The sequence below is a fragment of the Neltuma alba genome, unplaced genomic scaffold (genome assembly GCF_004799145.2).
Source record: "Neltuma alba isolate B1F8T4 unplaced genomic scaffold, ASM479914v2 tig00011497_pilon, whole genome shotgun sequence".
Lineage (NCBI taxonomy): Eukaryota > Viridiplantae > Streptophyta > Magnoliopsida > Fabales > Fabaceae > Neltuma > Neltuma alba.
The window spans coordinates 112,118-134,687 of record NW_021636165.1 but is presented as its reverse complement, the minus strand read 5'-3'; the positions used below and the strand labels follow the sequence as shown (position 1 = coordinate 134,687).

At 33.6% G+C, this 22,570-nt stretch overlaps 2 protein-coding genes across 2 annotated transcripts; both read left to right on the top strand.

The window, feature by feature from the left end:
• Positions 1–379: 379 nt before the first annotated feature.
• LOC114714260 (putative F-box/LRR-repeat/kelch-repeat protein At1g11620) lies at positions 380–1,630 on the top strand. Its single transcript, XM_028898991.1, has one exon. The coding sequence runs from the start codon at positions 380–382 to the stop codon at positions 1,628–1,630; it is 1,251 nt and encodes a 416-aa protein (XP_028754824.1).
• Positions 1,631–6,689: 5,059 nt separating this feature from the next.
• LOC114714259 (probable purine permease 10) lies at positions 6,690–8,329 on the top strand. Its single transcript, XM_028898990.1, has 2 exons — positions 6,690–6,726; positions 7,146–8,329. Exons 1-2 carry the CDS (start codon positions 6,690–6,692, stop codon positions 8,327–8,329), a joined length of 1,221 nt encoding a protein of 406 aa, XP_028754823.1.
• The last annotated feature ends 14,241 nt before the right edge of the window (positions 8,330–22,570 follow it).

The window sequence follows — 22,570 nt, the reverse complement described above, 5'->3', positions numbered from 1 at the left end:
TTTATAAAATATTATAATAATAATTTTACAAACTATAAAATCCGAATGCTCCATTTAATTTAAAGATAGAAATGAAATTTAGGAAGAACAAAATAAAACAAAATGAAGAGAGGATCTGCTTCCAACTTTCTTGATGATCGCTATTCGCTCCATATCTTAATATGATTATTCAAATTGATTTTAGGCAAATCACATGCAATTTACATTTTTAACATTTTAAATTTTTATTTTAATAAATACATAATATAAAATAAAGTTAAATCGAGATTACAAATATAGTAAGTTAAATCCGAGATTGTAACATATGAATAGATAATGTACGCACCTCTGAATCCCTTTCCTTGGCTCTTAAGCCGGTGATCGTCTCCTTCACTCCGATATGGCGATTGCAGGCGACAATCTTTGTCTGCCTCTGGAGATCATCCACAACATTCTCAAAAGGCTTCTTCCAGTTAAATCCGTGGAAAGGATTGGAGGCGACAATCCTTTTCTGCCCCTGGACATCATCCGAAACATTCTCAAAAGGCTTCCTGTTAAATCCCTCGTTCGATTTCGTGCTGTGTGTAAAGATTGGAAAAAACTCTTGCAATCCCCATATTTCATCGCAGAGCACTACCACCACTCTGCTCACAACAACCCTCTTGTTATCTGCACTGATTTCAGTCGCAACCCTAGATATTCGCCCTTGTGTTTGGTTCCTTATAAGACGGAAACTGTGGAAGTTGAGAGAATACCCGCCATGGATTCCTTAAGGAATCTTTACAGCATCATTGGTTCCAGCAACGGCTTGCTTTGTGTAATACGGGATGGTATTTATAATGATTCTCCTCCTCCTTGGCTTTTGTTGTTGAACCCAGCGACTAGAGAGGTAAGGCAAGTACCCAGGTCAGCGAAAGATAAGGCTCTGGGATGGGGATTTGGGCTTTGTCCTGTGGTTAGGGATTATAAGATAGTGAGAATTTATGCGACTAACCGTCCTTCAATCAAATTTGACGAGGACGGCGGTATTCACGGGGAAGTGTTTTCACTAAGAACGGGGTCCTGGAAAGAAGTGGAATCTGGGGCTCTACGGCGGCTTCGAGCATTTCCTTGTCACCCTCTCACTTTTAATGGGGCTATATTTTGGTTGGGATGGGGTGAAGCTTCCGTCAAGATAGTTTCATTTGATCTAACAATGGAAGTTTTTACATTGATACCAACACCTTTTTTGATCCCTCTTCGTACTAATCCTTCCTCTCAAATTGTGTTAGATGTGTATGAGAACAAAGTTGCTGTGCTTTTTCAATACGGAGATATGCTTGAACCTAGTTTTATGGATTTATGGGTGTTGGAAGGGGGAAGTGGTGCATGTGGAAAGAGTTGGGGGTGGACTAAGAAATATAGCATTGGACCAACTTCATGGGGCTTAAGTCCATTATATTTTTGGAGGAATGAAATAGTCTTTCGATACATACATGAGGTTCATTTGCTCATTCTCACTGCTAATCGTGAATTGAAGCGCTTCAACATCTATCCCTCTATCAATAATGTGCGTCAAAAACTCGATTATGTGGAAAGCCTCATGTCCATGGATGGGGATTCTTTCTGCCCAACTCTCGCAAGAATAGAAGAACTATCTGCCAGGGAGTAGTCCGCCTTCATGGAAAGCCTATTCAGAAGTTCTGTTGGATAAGAAATTAAACAAGTCTGATCCATCTTTGTTTTTTTCCACTATGTGTTAGAGCACAAAGGCTAAAGTTTCTGGAGGATACATGTTATATTGCTTCATTGCTCAAGGGGCATTCTAGAGTAGATCTTTTAGGTTTTTCTTACTCGCCCTTCTCTTTGTTCTTTTCTCAGTACTTTAAGTTCTCATTTTGTCTTCCATTATGTACAGTTATAATTTCTTTTAATCTTGTCTATGTGCGATACTTATGTTGGATAGCCTTGCTAGATATGAAGTTCTTGTTTTCACATTCTGGATTTACTTTGTCTTGAGCAATTTTGGTGAAAATGCTGCCACAAAACCTTTGAACATTTGAGTTTTACTTACTAAGTTTTTCGTTTTATTATTTTATCATTGCACACTTACGAGAGCATATTGCAATGGCAAAATGCTAGACTTTGATGAAGATGGGGCAATATATTATAACATTTGTTCAGACTTGCAACATTAAACCTGGTACGAAGCTTCCTAACCTTGGGAAAAATGTTCTGATGAGCTATATGAACAGGATTTATCCCTCTGGTTACATCTAAGTAACTATGTGTTTGTGTGTGTACACGCATATATGTCATGAGTCAAAATACTTGATCTTGAAACCAGAAACTGATCTGAGCTCGTGATTTTTTTTGGTTCCTCTATTTTACTGAAATTGTAAGCCTGTATTTACCAATTTTGAAGATTTCTTGTGAGATTACGGTGAGCCATCACATCGCTTCTCCTTTAAAACCGAATGAGGAAGCATATTGGCCCTTGTGCATATTTCAATTGCTCTTCATTGTCGTTGCATTATAGTCTTGAATTGTTCATCCGTTCAAATTTTAATGGTTAAGATTAATCTTGCTTTAGAAAACCAACAATTTTGAACTATAAAACCTTTTAACATTTTTGATTTGGTTGCATCTATAATCTGGAATGGAGAAATTTAGACCAGTACCAGTTTTTGCAAACTTTATTATCTTTGCTTTCTATTTCATCAAGGATGAATATATGGTTCAGGTGCTCCTATATATATATGAGGAATTAGCCGATCTCTAGATGGAAATGAAAGTTGGGAGGAAAATGGGAACTTTTTGAAGACCAGTCTTTACTATACTTTTGGTGACTTTGGTCTAAAAGACTCATTGTATCCGGCTCAAAAACAATCTGTTTTTTTTTAACTAATGAATTAGTATTCATATAATTAATTTATATAGGACGGTAAGTGTGAAATGATGCCACAATGATCTTTTTTTTCCCTGTGGCCACCTTTTCTTTTGTGCATCAGCTGCTAGGTATTTGTTGTCAAGGGAATTTTTTTTATTTTTAAAAAGAATATAGTGACTGAACTACTCCTGAAACATACTATCCGGATCCTTAATATAAAAACTAGTTTAACTTTTAATTTGGTTCTAAATATAGGATCCCAATACACTTGATTAGTAAATATGTTTTAAGAAAGAAAATACTTATTTATTACAAATAACTAATTAACTAATTTTTTTAATCCATCCAAATTAGTTAACTAACTTTTATATTAGGGATTGAAAGTAGTATATATGCACAACTATTAGCAGCTTCATGGATATTTCGCATCTTCTCTGGTCTGTTTCCCCTAGCCTCACCAATATCCACTGTGTTCGTCTCCTTCCTTATACGTACTTACACAGGGCTTGCTAATCAGCAAAATCCTGGCCCAGGTGTGCCAATTCTTCCCTCCTCCTAACAATTATCTAGATCCCATTTGTTTTGTGCTAAGTCCACTCTATAACTTTAAGCAATAAAAAAAAACCAAACAAAGAAAGGTCCCATTTGATTCTTTCATGTGAGTTATAGCATCTTAAGGCTTCAATATATCAAGTATAATTGAATCTAGCCAATGGGATATGTGGGATTCCCCCTACTGGGGGCGGTGGATTCGCAGCTATTCATGTTGCCTCTAACAGGTTTTTTATATGCTTCTCGGACTAAATTCATATTTTGATCTTATTTTCTTACTTTCATCGTTTCTTCGTAAATAATTAACATGTAGACACTTGTGTAGCCATCCAAAACATGTCTTGTATTTTTCATTCTGGAGACTTGTGGAAGAACAACATGACAATCTTGGTTACACAGGATTTCTTATTAAGGTAGGTTTTTTCATTCCAATCTTTTTGTTTGTCTAAAGCACATTCAACACTGATTAAAAAAAAAAAAAGGATGAGCATGTGGTGTTCATCTTAATCTAAACGATCCAAATTGATGTCTAGATTCAATTTAAAATTGTAAAGTATTTTAAATAAATTTTTATTTTAATAGACTAAGACTTTAAAATAAAGATAGTATAATCTTATAACTAATATTTTTTTTAAAATTATCATTGAAAAAATATTTTAAACTAAAAATTTTAAATTTAAACTATTTATATTTGGTCTTGGATAGTTTAAATTGCATTATAGCATGAGTACATGGTGCTTATAGTTTGAATGAGAACCTTGGTTGTCGCACTTAGATTTGTGTCCTCCAAAACCAAAGCTTTTCAGTGTCTTTTTGAGTAGAAGAGAAGAACGAGAAAAGAAATTGTGAAACCAGATACGTATATATAAGCATGTTTTACATAAGTCATAGCAAAACTCTTCTTATATACCTACCTCATATTCCGTAAATTACAATTAAAAAGTTACTTATAAACTATCTTAAATAGGACCTGTATAATGGCCAAAAATACTACATTGGTTTTTGAGAAGTGGCCATATAATTAGCGTGACACTCAAATTGTTACTTGGACTCTAAAAATTATGAATCAAACTTGCGTTTGTGGAACAAATTACGCCAAACCTTACGTCTTCACCATTTTGACAATGAAAGGAATCTAATACAACACTTGAGATATGTGTTATACTCTCCAACAAGTGCGCTTCCGGAGATTTGAACTTGTGTTCTCCTCCTCACGGGGATAAAACCGCTACCACTTCAACTAATAGCTTGTTGGTGTCTTGTGCTCTCTTTTACTATCTCCTACATCTGATTCTCCATATAAGGTTTTATTTATAAAAAATTTATTCGTTCTTAGGTTCAAATTTTCTCATGCCTCCTATGTTAATTATTTTTCCTCGTAATACCCCTATTTATTACTCCTCCGGTCCTAAATGTAAGATCCTTATACTAGTGTGTATAAGGGTCTTACATTTAGGACTGGAGGAGTATTAGAGTATTTTTATCTCTATCATCTCCTTTTTTTTTTGTCTTCTTGGTAATATACGATTCGAGTGAACCACCATTATATTCTACATATTAAATGATTTGTGGGACGTGGTTTTCCATTGCGCTCAGATTCAAAGCCTACAGAGAGCGGACATTTCTTTTTGTTCTTTCCAGAAAATCATATTTTTGGGATTAAATGATGACGTGGAAAAATTATATAGCTAAGTTTTGTTTTCATGAATACTTATCATAACTATTTTTTTTTTAATTTTATGAAATAGTTAAAAAATGTTGAAAAGTACTTATATTTCAATTTTTAATATTATTTGAGAGCTTAACGTCACCCGTCAGATTGTCAACTAAAAATCAAACATTTTTTCAGTAAACAAATTAACTACGTACCCCAAAATTCTGATATTTCCACTTAAATTTTGGCAAAATTAATCCTTTTATGTAATATTAAATATTAATATTGTAATTCTTACAATTCACTTGAATTTTTAAATTGACCCTTATGCGTTAATTTTTTGTTCTAACAAAAAATCACTCCTTATACTTAAAAAAAAAAAAAAAAGAATTTGAGGTGATCCCTACATTTTTTTGGGGTAAAAATTGGGGCATCACGCCCATCTCATTGTATTAGATCACGTGCGGACCACGTGCAACTACCGTCCACCAAAATGATGGTTTTTCTCAATTAAGTTGGAAGAAGAACTATATTTCAATAAAAGACGATAAAAATGAGCACAACAATATACGTCAAAGTATTTTGACCCAAAAAAAAAAAAAACGTCAAAGTATGTTTTCGATTGGAAAATCATAGGTGGAAGAACTTCCGGAAATTAAATGCTTCTTCGTGTCTCTCTCTTTTTAATGTGGCTAACATTAAAATGTTATGTGCTTAATTAAAGATGCTCCTCCCAAAGATTTTTTCTTTTTTTGGCATTTTGAATCCCTTTCTATCAGGATTAACACCTATTGGTCCCTCCAATCTCTATTATTTGATTATAAGTATAAAATCTCAATTCATTTATTTCTTATATTGATCGTTTTTTTCAAACCAATTTACTTAATTTATAAACTGATATACTACCTCTGGTCCTAATTATAAAATTTTATTTGACTTTTATTTTGATCCTAAATATAAGACTCAAATCCACTTTGTCTCTCATATTTATTCATTTTTTTTTAAGACAGTCCTTCTAATAATGGTAGTTCTAGCCAATAAACTTGATTAGCAATGATATTTTAAGAAAGACAACACCTATTTATTACAAATAGCTAATTTAGCTTATTTTTTAATTTATTCAAATTAGTCAATTAGCTTTTATATTTAGGACCGGAGGTAGTATAACTAATGTTATACTAGATATTTTGGGAAAATTATTATAATTAATTGATTCATCAATTTAATCCTATTAACTTACCCAAATTAATTAAGGAGATGTTATATATAAGAACAAAAGGAGTATCTATTATCCATGTATCAACTCAAGTTGGAGTTAGTAACAAGGGAAGTATTTGTCTTTTATTATCATCAATCATGCAAAACATATGGTTTCAAATATTAGGCAAAATAAAATAAAATATTGTCCACTTGAAAGTTAAAACAACCGAGTGAGTATTCAACTGCGAAAATGACCCCCGGTCCCCATATAATAAATGATATGTCAGCGGTAGTTGAGAATTTTGAGTTGTATTTGGCCCCTATCGTCTGCCTGCTATTTTATCCCATATGGCTCATATTTATCTCTTTGTATCATATATCAATCCATCTCATTTTGCTCTTCCACTCATTTTCTATAATTTCTTCACAATTGCCATGGAAGAACCTCAGGATTTGCCGCTTTCCATAATTGGTACGTCATATTTCTCACCTTTTATCATCTCTCTTTTGTTCATAGATCACATGTCATCCTGCAGAAATTTGCTGCACAAATATACATGATCAAATGACATAGCAACTTAAAATTGATGTTCAAAGCTTTTTAATTTTTATTCATGAGAAGGATGCAATAACAGTGGAATCACATGGTTCAAATATAAAGTTTGATGATTTCTAAGAGTGCATGAACCTGAAACATAGGGCAAACTTTGATAAACGCAACTACCGGACAACCTATGTGGTATATAAATGTTTTATTGCGTCTCATGATCATTGTGTCTACAGGTATTTCAGTCACCTGCCCATTTTCTTCCTACAGATTAACGAAAGACAAATATAGAATATGACAGCCTATGTGTGGCTAATGGATCGATCATTGAATTGTTTTCTCAGAGTCTGATGGAGCCAAAGACAAGAATCCAAATGGTGATACAGAGTCTGATGCAGCCAAGAAAACAGATCCCAATGGAAATACCGGTGATATCCATAACGAAGAAAGCCCTGCAAACAAAAATAGAAGGAGACATCAACGTTGGTTGAGAATTGCCTTGTATGTTGTGTCTGTCTTGCTGGGCCAATCAGCTGCAACGCTCTTGGGAAGACTGTATTACCAAGAAGGTGGAAACAGCAAATGGTTGGCAACTCTTGTGCAGCTTGTGGGTTTCCCTATTCTCCTCCCATTGTACTCTATCCCTGCATCCAAACAAACCTCTGCAACAAATACCGTTATTCACAATCATGAACAGCCCTCTGTTTCAAAGCTGGCTCTTGTTTATGTCTCCCTTGGCCTTCTTGTTGCCTTAGACTGTTACTTATACTCTGTTGGTCTCTCTTACCTTTCTGTTTCTACGTTTTCTCTTATTTGCTCTTCACAGTTAGCCTTCAATGCCTTCTTCTCCTTCTTTCTTAATTCACTCAAATTCACGCCTTACATCATAAACTCTTTAGTCATTTTAACAATCTCCTCCATCCTCCTCGTGTTCCAAGCTGATTCTTCTTCAGGATCTACCCAAGTTTCAAAACAGAAGTATATGATCGGGTTCATATGCACAGTTGCTGCTTCAGCTGGGTATGGACTAACGCTCTCTCTGACACAGCTTGCATTCAAGAAAGTGTTCAAAAAGGTAAGTTTCAAGGTGATTCTGGACTTGATAATATACCAATCAATAGTGGCGACATTGGCAACAATAGTGGGGCTGTTTGCTAGTGGGGAATTTAGAGGTTTGAAGGCAGAAATGAAGGAGTATAGAATGGGCAAGGCAAGTTATGTGCTGAATTTGAGCTTTACCGCTATAACATGGCAAGTTTTTAGTGTGGGATGTGTGGGTTTGATCCTGGAGGTGTCTTCTTTGTTCTCAAATGTGATAAGTGTTTTGGGTTTACCAATTGTGCCAATTCTAGCCATAGCATTCTTCCATGACAAGATGAATGGGTTGAAGGTAATATCTCTGTTACTTGCTCTTTGGGGCTTTTTGTCATACACCTACCCGCAGTACTTGGATGAGATCAATTCCAAGACACAGCACAGAAACAATGATGCTTTATCCAGAGACTCACTTAATGGAGTATCTGAGTAAGTAGAAGACAGTTCACTATGACGCTGGGAGTCCAAGAAATTCTCTCAAATAGACACAGCTATATAGAAGCTGCATGTAGTTGAATTCTGGTCTCATTGGTTTGATGTCTGTAAATCAAGTTTATCTAAAAATATCTACAAATTCTCAATGTTATGATGCCAACTTACAGATATAGAAATTAAGTCTCACAGAAGAGACCATTTTCATGGGTCTATCGTGCATATGATACATTCTATGCAAATTTTTGGAAGGCTCTGTTAATAGAAGGACCGCCAATTTATGCCCACCCTGATGTTTTAGTCCTCTGGTTCTTAATATAAGACCTATTTAACTAATTTGATTAGATCAAGAAAGTCAGATAAGTTAGTTAATTATAAGAAATACGACATGTTTTTTTCCTAAAATATCATAACCATCTTTCTTAATATCATCCTCCCCTCTTCTACTTGATTATAGTTGAGGGAGTATCCATAAAGGTAATTTAAGAAAAATTGATAAATATAAGAAATAGATCTTATATTTAAAACCAAAATTAATTTAACAATTAGATCCAATATTAAAGACCAGAGGAGTATAATAAACTACCCGTACAATGCGATACAATGCCTGTGACATTGTCTTAGTTACTATCAAATACGGTACATTAATTTTGAGTAAATTCCAGAAAAAATATAGGGCAATTGTGACTGAGCCTGGAAAAGCCATCAATAAAAAAAGCACATAAATATTTGTCCAGTAAAAAAATGGGAAAACTGGGGGGAAAGCCCCACTGGAAATTTTTCTGTGAGAATTAGTGTTACCAGCTTTTAATTAATCTTACCTTTCTGAACCATGCAACATATCTTGGAGACTTAGTCAACCCCAGAACAGTTCAGCAGCAATAATTGTTGTAAAGTCACAATCTAACACGATTGATCTCCTTAATTATTGAGGTCTCATAGTCAAAATATATGACGAATAATTATCCAATTTTTTTGTGAACCACGATTATTTATCTGATTAATATTTACTTCCTCTGGCTCAAAAATATAAGCGTGAAATGTTTGAATAGTCTGTTTTTTTTTATAAGCTTCATTTGAGATTTGTTAGATCATTTAATGCAATTTTTTTTTCATTTTTACTTCTCATTAATTATATGTCTCTTTGATATCTTTTCTCATTTATCCTCTTTCTTTTTTTTTTTCACTCATTCTCTCTCCTACGCACATTCTTCATAAATAAGGGTGTTTTAGGAAAATAAAATACATTGTTTGTATATTTATTGTTTTTCACCACCTTTAACCAAAATTTTGATTTATATAACTTAGCTATCAATCAACTATCAATCATCAACTATATTCTTTAAAACTTGTAATACCCTATTCATTTTAAAACGGGTCGAGTATCATATTATGATATCCGAATATATTTAATGAATAATAAGATTTGAATAATATTTTGATTGAGATTTGAGTATATTGAATTAAATGAGGAGCATCATTATTAAATAAGATTTCAATTGGAGGTTCAAATAAAAATTAATAATTAATTTTGAATTTAGATAATATTTTAATTGAGATTTGAATATATTGAATTAAATGGGAAGCATCATAATTAAATAATATATAAATTGGGGGCTCAAATAGAGAAATAAATAAATAAATTTAAATTTTCATATGTTCTCCCCAAATTCCACATCTCTAATTCAAATCCAACTTGAATGGATGAAAAAAAAATACTCTTATAAGAAGTGAATCTTGAGCTATCCTAAATAATGCAATTTATTTAAATTTAAAATCTAATCAAATATTTTAATCTGTGCATCGTATTGGGTGAGAAATTTCTCGTTTGATACTTATATTTTGAATCGGAGCGGGGATATGATAAGCATATGTGTGTGTTCTGTAGTTTGTTTAATTAAATCATGCGCCTGTGACGTTATTATCGTAAACAATTATATTTATTATGTTTAAATTAAAGAATGTGATTATATGACTATAATGAATAGTAATTCTGTTCTGAATTTTACTTTAAAAGTTCACATGGATATCCTTTGTTATTTCTTCGTATACAATGGCATTTTAATAGTTTTTAACATAAACATCCGACTTTATAATTCAGATCTTATTTAATCTGTATAATCGAGCAATAAGAGAGAGTATTTGACATGACTTACCATTCCTTTTTCTTAGTTTTTAATCAACAGACTTAACTTTCTAATTATCTAGCAGGGGGAATGGATGCTGGTCAAAAAAAGCAGGGGGAATGGTTGAAGATGATCCTAATTATTAATTTTAAAAATTGACTGTACTTTTTAATTTTGGATCGAATTGGCCGATTAAAGAGGTATAAACAAGAATTAAGTTGGCAATTAGTTTTTTGACCAACAAAGTTGAAAATTATGGACCTGTTTGTTTTTGTTCTTTATTTTCTTGTTCCCAAAACAATTTTCTAAAATTATTTCTTAGAATCAGTTTTGAAAACAAAAAACAAAAGAATTTGTTTGGATAATAATTTTAAAAAATCATGTTTGAAAAAAAATCATAAAAAATTACACTTGGTAAGTAATAGTTGTCACTAATAATAATAAGTGGTAGATAGTAGATAAGAAGAAAAAAAAATTTCTCAATATTTTTCAAAACAAAAAATAAAAAACACAAAAACAAAAACAAGAAAACATGTAAAAGTTGTTTTGATTTTTTAATTTTTAAAAATATATTACCGTTTTTTGTTTTTTAAAATAATCAAATAAAAAAATTACCAAATTTTTTTTTATTTTTCTGTTTTTAAAAATAAAAAATTATTTTCAAAACAAGAAACCAAACAAACTTCATAGTTTCCATCCTCATCATTCGTACATTAACTAATATCACAATTTGATCTTAACATTAGGTTATCTATATTTAACGTTATGTTTACACTTTTTAATAGATGTGTAATCTAAAATAGAGATAATTTTTACACCTTTAAAAAAAAACTATCATTTAAAAATTAAAATTTAATAGCTTTAGATCTAGATTGTCCAAAACTAGATTTGAAAGACCCAAATTAAATCTTCACAATGATAGGGAATGCAGCTAGGCCCTACTCAACTTGGCAATAATTTGCTTTACTGAAAAACTATACACCAATGAATGCCGATAGAAAAAGTGAGCATACAATAAAAAGAGAATTACAATCAAGTCTCATACAAGAGAAATAATTACTAAAAAATCCAATAATAATCTGAGTAGCCTGTAACGACAAGTTATAGAGTAGAGAATAACAATTTCTGTGACTTGTTTTGTAATTTTTTTTCTTGCATAGAACCTCATTGTAATTCTCCCTACAATAAAATATGTATGAAAGTTGTATTTGGAAAATCACAAATAGGCTACTTTTAAGAATCAAATGTTAGTTCAGGTAAAAAAAAAAATTATTAAACACTATCTCCAATCTTTAACATAAGAATTTATTTAACTTTTATTTTAGTTCAAAATATAATACCCCAATCCATTTTGTTTTTCATATTTATTCATTTTTTAAAAATAATTTTTCTAATAATGGTAGTTCTAGTTAATACACTTGATTAACAAGGATATTTTAGGAAAAAATATCTATTTATTATAAATAACTAACTTTCTTAATCTTATCAAATTAATCAACTAGCTTTTATATTAAGGACTTGAGATAGTACTACCTCCGGTCCTAATTATGAGATCCAATTGACTAATTTGGAGAGATTAAGGAATTTAGTTAAGTTAGTTATTTGTAATGAATACGTGTTGTTTTTCCTAAAATATTCTTACTAATCAAGTTTGTTATCTAGAACTATCATTATTAAAGGACTATCTTGGAAAAAAAATAGATAAATATGAAAGACAAAGCGGATTGGAGTGTTATATTTAGAACCAAAATAAAAGTCAAACAGGGTCTTATATTAAGGACCGATGGTAATATAAATTATCTCAATATATCATCATCCATTTCATTTTGCACTCGGACTCATTACTCTCTCTCACCCAAAAAAAAAAAAAAGTTCACAATTGTCATGGGAGAACCTTAAGAATTGCAGCTTTCCATAATGGGTGTGTCAACATTCTCATTTTTCACTTAAAGATATTATCATCTCTCTTCTGTTCTTAGATCACATATCACTCTGCAGAAATTTGCTGCACATATATATTGGCTCATAGATGCTTCAACCACGCAAGTTAATTAAAAGTTTCATCGTGCTTTGTGTCCATATGTTCAAATTTTTTTTGACATTTATTCATGAAAAATAAGAACGTTCATGAAATTAAACTGTCTAAATATGCAATAGAAGGATGCACCAGAGGAACAGTGTGGTTCCAGTAAAGTTGCATAACGTTCCAGTAAACTTGCATGACTTCTAAGACAACAAGAACTTTGAAATAAATGCATACTTTGATAGAACCAACCACCAGACAACTCTATGCAGTGCAAATTATGTTTTATTGCATCTCATCAGTTCGGAAATTCTACAGGTATTTCAGTCACCTCTTCATTTTCTTCCTACGGATTAGCAACAAACAATACGAAATCCTCAAAATTTTAGGATGTATTTGGTATATGACCAGTTCCTTTCTATTATCACACGACATCTCTATGTAGCTAGTAGATTGATCATTTCAATTGTTTTCTCAGAATCTGATGAAGCCAAAAAAAAGAATCTAAATGGTGATGTAGAATCTAATTCAGACAAGAAAACGAATCCCAATGTATGCTGTCTCTGTTTTGTTGGGCCAATCAGCTGCAACACTCTTGGGAAGATTGTACTACCAAGAACGTGGCCAAAACAAATGGTGGGGAACGCTTGTTACTCTCGTGGCTTTCCTTATTCTCCTCCCTTTTCATTGTATTCCTGCCTCCAAATGCCCCTCTGCAGCAAATACCACTCAAAATCATGAAGAACCCTCTGGTTCAAAGCTTGCACTTGTGTATGTCTCCCTTGGCCTTCTTGTTGCATTAGACAGCTACTTGTTCAAAGCTTGCATTTGTGTATGTCTCCCTTGGCCTTCTTGTTGCATTAGACAGCTACTTGTTCTCTGTTGGTCTCTCTTACCTTCCTGTTTCTACACATTCTCTTATTTCCTTCTCACAGTTAACCTTCAATGCTTTGTTCTCCTTCTTCCTTAATTCACTCAAATTCACACCTTAAATCATAAACTCCTTAATCTCCTCCATCCTCCTTGTCCTTCATAATGATTCTCCTTCAGCATCCACCCAAGTCAAAAAGGAGGAAGGCTGATCGGGTTCATATGCACAGTTGCTGCTTCAGTTGGATATGGACTAGTGCTTTCTCTGACACAATTTGCTTTCAAGAAAGTTTTGAAAAGGCAAAGTGTCAAGGTGATTTTGGACTTGACAATATACCAATCACTAGTGGCACCTTTGGCAATACTAGTGGGGCTGTTTGCAAGTGGGGAATTTAGAGGGTTGAGGGCAGAAATGAAGGAGTATGGAATGGGGAAGGCAAGTTATGTGTTGAATCTGAGCTTCACTGCTATATCATGGCAAGTTTTTAATGTGGGAAGTATGGGTTTGATTCTGGAGGTGTCGTCAGTGTTCTCGAATGTTTTGGTTTTGCCAATCGTGCCTATATGTTGGCGTTAGTGTTCTTCCGTGACAAGATGAATGCGTTGAAGGCGATATCTTTGCTGCTTGCTCTTTGGGGCTTTTTATCATACACCTACCAGCAATACTTAGATGAGACCAATTCTTATACTAATAAGCACAAAAACAGTGATGAATTTCGCAGCGACTTGGTATCAGAAGGGATGAACTGGGCAAGTAGGAGTAGCTCACTGAGGCACTTCGACGAAGAAAGTAGTTGTAAGAAGTGGCTGTAAGATGCATAGACAAGTCAAGCTGGACCTAATGATTGAATTGCTATCCCGTTGGATTATTGTGAGTATATCAAGTCATCTAAAAGCTATATAACCTGGAAGTTACGAAGTGTCAATGTGATGCCGACATAGAGATATATAAGAATTTTTAAGTGAGCATGGTCACTTATGAGAGGAGCTTTAAAAAATATAATAAAATAACTTAGCTTTTTTCATTGTAAATATAAGACATGTTTAGAAAAGTCTTATATCTTAATATACGAGGCCTTTTACCATTTTAAAGAGTAGTTAATGTATTTCTTTTAATATTTTTTAAAGCCTAACAGTTAAAATTTGATGGGATGATATGTTAATTTATAAAAAATTAAAAATAATGATGGTGAAAAGAAACAAGAAGGGGAAAAAAACAAAAAAGAGGAGAAATCACTATAAGGTCTTAAAGATGTGATTTAATCACCTTAAAATCTTGACAGCAATTTATGAGCATGTAATAATAAGTTACTCCCTCCATGCTTTATTATAAGATCCAATTTTTTTAATGAATTTATCTCTTTTTATAAGATTCTCTTTGAGTTTGTCTAAGCATTTAATATAGGCTAAAGTATATATTTGGTCCTTTAACTTTATACAAGGTTTCAATTTAGTCCCTTAATTTTAAAAAGTATATTTTTGGTCCTTTAACCCTAAAATTTTTTTAAAAAATAATGACATTAAGATCTTAGATATTGATAAAATATTCTCAAATGCTAACATATTAAGTTTAATATTCAAAACATCTATGATTGTTACAAAAAATCATCATTAAAACCTAATGATTTTAGGGCTAAAGGACTAAATGTATACTTTTTAAAGTTAAGAGACCAAATTGAAACCTTGTACAAAGTTAAAGGACCAAATATGTACTTTAGTGTTTAATATATTATTATCTATTTTACCACTAATTTAATGTGTTTAATATATTTTCTTTTTTCATTTATCGCACTATTATTTTTTCATATTTATCCATTTATATATAAAGGCATATTTGAAAAAAAAATTACAATTGCTACATATTAATTGCTTTTAACTAATTTTAACTGTTTTTTTAGATAACACAATTTAGTTAAAATAATCTTATAATAAGAAACAGAGGATTTTAGTATAAAAAATAATATATTTATGCTAGTTATTTGTTATTGGAATTCTTTAGCAAGTAATTTTTTCGCTGAAGCCTCATGGTAACTCTACCAACAAAATAGTGCATATCTTAATTTGAATATTAAAAAAATGCCTTAACGGTTGAAGATTCAAAAAAATTAGTTTTTTTTCTTTTTTTTTTTATTCAAGTCTTTTATCATTTTATTTAAGTTTTGTTGACATTTTGGCTTTTTGTCCCCCTGCTGGTGGGACTGCGACTGTTTTAACTTGACTCTGTTTTGCAGCCTTTCCAACTTCCGAGATTACAAACGAGGCTATTTCCCTCACTCCTCTCCCCACCCATTCCGAATCCCTAATTCCCTCCAGCAGGCAGATGGCACTTGGAGGCGAAAAACCTCTTTTGCCGGTCGATATTATCACCAACATCCTTAGAAGGCTTCCTGTCAGATCGATTGTTCGATTTCAATGTGTGTGCAAAGAATGGAAAAATCTCTTCAAAACCCCATCTTTCATCGCTGAACATGCCCGCCACTCTGCTCACGAAAACTCCTTTCTTCTCATTGATGCATACGATTACAACCATAGGCGTTCGTCCTTACGTTTGCTTAATCATAAGATGGAAACCGTTGAAGTTCTGAGCACAGCCTCGATCGATTCCTTCAGCACAGCCTCGATCGGTTCCTTCAGACGTGGTTGGAGAATCGTTGGTTCCTGCAATGGCTTGCTTTGCGTGGAACTCGATTCTGATCAAGGAAGGTTCCCTAATTCGCTTTTGGTGTGGAACCCAGTGACGAATGAGGTAAGAGAGGTACCCCAAACAATATATGATTGTCATCGCGTTTTCGCGGTAGGATTTGGGTTCAGTAGCGTTGCTAATGATTACAAGATAGTGAGATTTTATCTCCCAGAGTTGCTTAACAAGAAGGAAGCTCGACAAGCTGATCACAATAGGCCTTATTGTGTGCAAGTGTATTCATTAAGCACAGGTTCATGGAAGGAAGTAGAAATGGGGGGTTCACGGCATATAGAATTTTTCCCCGGAGCTGTATGTGCTAATGGCACTATTTTTTGGTATGGACTGGAGCTTTTTAGAACTAGGGTAGTTTCATTCGACATAGCAACGGAGGCGTTGACACTAACACCAATAGATACTTTCTATTCTGATGCCGGGTGTGGCCTTTGTTCATATAGGCTTGGTGTGTACGGGAACAAACTTGCTTTGTGTGAGGGTTACTACGCTGTGACCGAAGACTCAAAAACTTATTCCATTGATATGTGGGTGGCTGAGGAGGGTGCTAGTGAATCTGGGAAGAGTTATAGTTGTACTAAGAAACATAGGATTGGACCAATTTCAAATGCTTTACAACCCTTGTGTATCTGGAGGAATGAAATAGTCTGCTGTAATGTAGAAATTGAAGAAGGTGAGGCTGAGGTGGAGGGTTATGCAAAGAACTATCTATATCTGTTCAATCTCGCTACTAAGGAATGGAAGAAGTTCCACAACTTTCCTGCTGCCTATGACCGGTGTGATATTTTCGATTATGAGAAGAGCCTTGCGTCTGTTTTGCAACACCTAGGTTGATTGATTAGCCTTGCTCTGAAGTAGGATCGTTTCTGTATTCCAGGTTTCTTTTGTCTCAGTAATTCTGGTGGAAGCTATTCCACTTGTTATCATTTTAGTTGTACCTACAATCCTTGATTCTCCTTTGGATTTGTGATCTGGAATGTTGAAATTCAGTACTAGATGTTCCAAACTTTATTTGAGCTTTCTATATTATCATATATACGATCAATTTTCTTGTATAAATATATAGTTTAGTCGCTGCTGTACAATTATTGTTTGGGCTTTATTGACCACTTAATATGCTAAGAGGAAAAGGAATGATACCATGGCAGATCAAAGCTTCTTGGTTTGTCCTTCTTTCTTTCTTTCTTTGTTTTCTTTTTTTTTAATCTAAATCCAATGGAGTGATAGGTTCTGATACACAGCACAAGAGAGTGAACTATATGATTGGTGCTTTGCGTTGCTGCTGGCGTATCTCAGCATTCACTTTAACTGTGGAACTATTTGAGTTGTTGCATTGTGTTCTATACTTAAACTGGCGAATCACATCACCATAGGCTTGCTGCGTGAGACGAAGATGAAGGCCTTTAAATCTCACTACTTATGAATTGAAGTATTGCTGCCTGTTTATATTTCTCATTATATTTTTCAATTACATAAAGAGCCTTGTGTATGTCGATGGTGCCCTTTACATCTGTTGTCGAAGTGAATTAGCAGAAAAGCTTTAACATTTCGGTTGTCCCTAAAATCTGGATGCCCACTATATCTGTCAATCATAATATACAAATTTTAGTATCAGATGTTGAAAACTTTGGGTTTACTGTGTATGAGTATATAATAACTTGTTTCGCCCCCTCTAAATGTGAAAGAGGAGAAATTAGAGCTGTCAAAATGGGTTTTGGATCTCAAATGGACTTATGAAATAAACTAATCAATCTTGTTTTTAACTGTGGGAAGTAATGGTGCGGTGGAAAGGTAGTATTTTTCAATTTCTTTCTAATAATAAATTAATTTCTTTTTTTTAATGATTTTATTTTCAATATTTCTTTTACAATTGTCACATTACACACCTTTAATATTAAATAAGTACTACTTTTGGTTTTTAATATAAGAGCTAATTAATTAATTTGGAGAAATTAAGAAAGTTGGTTAAATTAGTTATTTGTAATAAATAGTTATTTTATATTTAGAATCAAATTTAATGTAAAACTAGCTTTTATATTAAGACTGGAGGTAGTATTACTTAAAAAAATTTATATCCTTTTTAATCATTTTATATCTAAACTAATTTTTTTTATTAGTCATCGAAACAAATTTTAGTTTCTCAAACTAATTTTTTTTTTACAAAATTTAATTCAAACATAAATCATATTACATCATCTGATTTTTATTTAATCTGACTTTTAAAAATCAAACTGAAAAAAAATAAAAGGTAAAAGTCAAACTGAAAAAAAAGAGAGAGAGAAAAAAAAGTTAGTTATCGGTGCTAATCTAAGCACACCTTAATTTAATTGTGCTCTGTGGCCTCTCCAACTCCCGAGATTACAAAACGAGGTTATTTCCTTCACTCCTTTACTCCACTCCTCTCCCTCCCCATTACGAAAAATTCCCTCCAGCAGGCAGATGGCACCTGGGGACTAGAGCCGATTTTTGCCGTTCGAGACGATCACCTCCATTCTCATTCTCAAAAGGCTTCCTGTCAAATCCATTGTTCGATTTCAATCTGTCTGCAAAGAATGGAAAGATCTCTTCAAAACCCCATCTTTCATCACTGAACATTCCCGCCACTCTGGTCACAAAAACCCTTTCTTTTCATTAATGCATACGATTACAACCACAGGCGTTCCTTACGTTTGCTTAATCATAAGATGGAAACCGTTGAAGTTCTAAGCACAGCCTTGATCGATTCCTTCAGACGTGGTTGGAAATTTTTTGGTTCCTGCAATGGCTTGCTTTGCGTGGAACTCGATGCTGAACAACGAAAGTTTCCTATTTCGCTTTTGGTGTGGAACCCGGTGATCAATGAGGTAAGAGAGGTACTGCCTTGTTGAATTGTTCTCTGCTTACTTTTTTGTTTTCCTTTGTTCTTCTGTTCTGAAGATTTGCTAATATGGAAAGTCTATGATCTTCCTTCACCATACAAAAGTCCAAATTCAAACGGCTCTCAATCATGTCCCATAGGCCGTATACTGAAGCCTTTACGAAGATTTTCATCCCCATCTTCCAGAACGTGAAGTTCTCTCCAGTCTCCATTGAAACATGGCGCCTAAATTTACTCAATACAAGGGAAGACCCAATGTTTGAATACAAGCGCAGATCATGTTAGTGAGGGGTGTTTTTAGTATTTCTTAATCGGTTCAGTTTTGCCGTGTTTGTTCCATCAGAGACTCCTGTACTCCAAACAATATATGATTATAATCACGTTTCTAGGGTAGGATTTGGGTTCAGTAGCGTTGTTAATGATTACAAGATAGTGATATTTTATCACCCAGCATTGCCTAACAAGAATGAAGCTCAACACGCTGATCACGATAGGCTCTATTGTGTGCAAGTGTATTCATGATTAAGCACAGGTTCATGGAAGGAACTAGAAATGGGGCGTTTATGGAATGCAAAATTTTCCCCCCGAGCTCTATGTGCTAATGGAGCTATTTTTTGGTATGTATGGGGGCTTTTTTCAACTATGGCAGTTTCGTTCGACATAGCAACGGAAGTGTTTACACTAACACCGGTAGATCCTTTTTATTCTGATGCTGAGTATGGTCTTTGTCCATCTGGGCTTGATGTGTACGGGAACAAACTTGCTCCGTGTGAGGGTTACGTTACTACATTGTGACCGAAGACTCTAAAACTTATTCCATTGATATATGGGTGGTTGAGGAGGGTGCTAGTGAATCCGGAAGAGTTATAGTTGTATTGAGAAGCATAGGATTGGACCACTTTCAAATGTTTTACAACCTTGTGTATTTGGAGGAATGAAAGTCTGCCGTAAAGAAAAAAGTAAAGAAAGCGAAGAAAGTGAGGCTGAGGTAGAGGGTGACGCAAAGAACTTACCATATCTGTTCAATGTCTCTACTAAGGAATGGAAGAAGTTCCACAACTTTTCTGCTGCCTATGACCAGTGTGACATTTTCAATTATGAGAAGAGCCTTGTTCCTGTTTTGCAACACCTAGGTTGACTGATTAGCCTTGCCCTGAAGTAGGATCTTTTCTGCATTCCAGATTTCTTTTGTCTCAGTAATTTTGGTGGAAACTAATCCACATAACCTCCTATCATCTTGGTTGTACCTATAACCCTTTATTCTGCTTTAGATTTGTCATCTGAATGTAGAAATTCAGTACTAGTAGTTCCAAACTTCATTTTAGCTTTGTGTATTATCATATGATCAATTTTCTCGTATAAATATAAGGTTCAGTTGCCGCCTCTATAATATTTCTTGGGCATAGGCCGCTTAACATGTTAAAAGGGAATGAAAGGCTGCATGACAGAATAAAGCTTCTTGCTCTGTCATTTTTCATCTAAATCAAATGGAGAGATAGGTTCTAATACACAGCACAAGAGAGTGAACTATTTGAATTGATGCTTTGTGTTGCTGCTGCTGGATCTCAGTATTCGCTGTAACTATGGAACTATTTGAGCTGTTGCTTTGTGTTTTACCTAACTGGTGATCCCATCACCATAGGCTTGCTGTGTAACATGAGATTGTAAATTGAAGTATTGCATCTTGTTGACATGGATGTGATTTATTATTATATTTTTCAATTGCCCAGAGAGTCTTACGTCTGTTGATATTGATGCCCTTTTATGCCTGTTGTCTGAGACTATGATATACAGATTCAGTATCTATTGCAGAATACTAATGAGAAAATGATGCTTTATTTGAATACATATAGTATTGGAAGTTGATGTATGTGTATTTTTCTGGAAATTTTTTTACACCTATTTAATTAAAAGTTTTATTTAAAGTAGATGCTGATAGGGTATGATAGAATGAAAGTATACACAATTAAAAATAAAGTATAAAAAGTTGTTAAAATGTTTTCGGTATAAAAATAGTAGTAATTTCCTTCAGTCAATTGATTAATATAATAGAAAATTAGAATGTCATTGCATTTTAATTTTATGTACGTTATTTTTTTTACATAAAAGATAATTTCATTCCAAAACGTTCGAAGAATTATAACAAAAGGCCTCCCCTCTAAATAGATTTGCCACTTCTACAACCGAGGGGGGGGGGGGAGATTTGCCACTTCCAAAGATCGCCTATAAGCGTTTTCTATTTTTCACACCCTTTCATTGCCACCGAACATAACTAACTTTCTTTCTTTTTTTTTTTTTGAGTGAACACAGAACATAATTTTTGTAGTGATTATTTTCTCTTGACCTTTTCAAAGTTGCAAACAAAAGTTGTTTGCTCATGAAGTAATAAATTTAGTACAAATCAGATTTTTTGGTTAAACAATAAGTTTTTCTCATTTGCCAATATATAGGATTGGAACTAGCCAGTTAAGGGATTTATTTCTCGCAACATTACGAATTACTGTTTGCAACTTTGCAAGAACCTCAAGAACTGCAGCTTTCCATAGTTGGTAAGTCATATTTCTCATCTTTTGCACGCACACATACTATCATATCTCTTCTGTTCATAGATCACCTGTCATCCTGCAGAAATTTGCTGCACATATATAAACACATGATCTGGCTTCAATTACATAGCTACTAATTAAAACTGATGTTCAAAGCTTTTTAACTTCTTAATTTAGAAACATATATAGAAAAAAATATATAGAAAATATCTGCATCTAATATCTTCCAAGTTGACTCACGGACAAGCCTGTTGATGCTTTGTGAGTAAAAGGCAAAACAAACAGAAAAAATTTCTATTCGTGGTGGCATGTTCACCAGAACTTCAGCCCTTCGTTCTCTCCAGTCCTGTGAGATCTGCGCGTATATCATGGCCCATCGAGCACTGTCCTCTTTGTCAATATATAATTAATGAATTGTGCAGACACTGTGTAGCCATCACAACCATGTGACGTGTTCTCCGTTCTTGATGGACTAACCAGAGACTTATGTGCGGTAAAGAAAGAAGATGCTGCTTCTGCTAATTCAGTATCTCCCGCCACAAGTTTTTAACGGATGGCAAAGAGCGGAAATTATGGTGGATAATGGACTGTTTATGTTGCCCACAACAAGCATGAGTAAACTGAAAGTTTGATCTCATCATCTTAATCTAATTTCTCAGTAAGAAATATGTGTTGGAAGCCTAACCGATAAGAAGTAAACGCTTGCTCGTAGCTATTAAAATCGTGTTGTGTCCTTCATTTCTGATTGGGAAATCAGAGACTTATGAATCCATACAAAAGGTGTGTCTTATATAAGACATTAGTTCTTAATATAAAACTAGTTTTACAGTTAATTTAGTTTTAAATATAAGACTCTAATCTACTTTGTCTCTCATATTTATCTTTTTTTTTTCTCTTCAAAATAGTCCTTGTAATAGTTGTGCATGTCAAAGGTTCCATAAAATGATAGTTCTAGTTAATACATATGATTAACAAGGGTATCACAGAGAAGAAAATACTTATGCATTACCAATAATATAATTAACTTAACAAACTTTCTTAATATTTTCAAATTAGTCAACTAGCTATCATATTAAGGAGGGAGTTAATATATTATTACAATTTCTTTGTCATTCATAAAATCCT

Excerpts from the sequence above, each read along its gene's own strand:
- LOC114714260 (XM_028898991.1), top strand. The coding sequence starts at position 380 with ATGGCGATTGCAGGCGACAATCTTTGTCTGCCTCTGGAGATCATCCAC.
- LOC114714259 (XM_028898990.1), top strand. The coding sequence starts at position 6,690 with ATGGAAGAACCTCAGGATTTGCCGCTTTCCATAATTG. Across the intron at positions 6,727-7,145 it reads TTTGCCGCTTTCCATAATTG|AGTCTGATGGAGCCAAAGAC; the intron begins GTACGTCATATT and ends TTGTTTTCTCAG.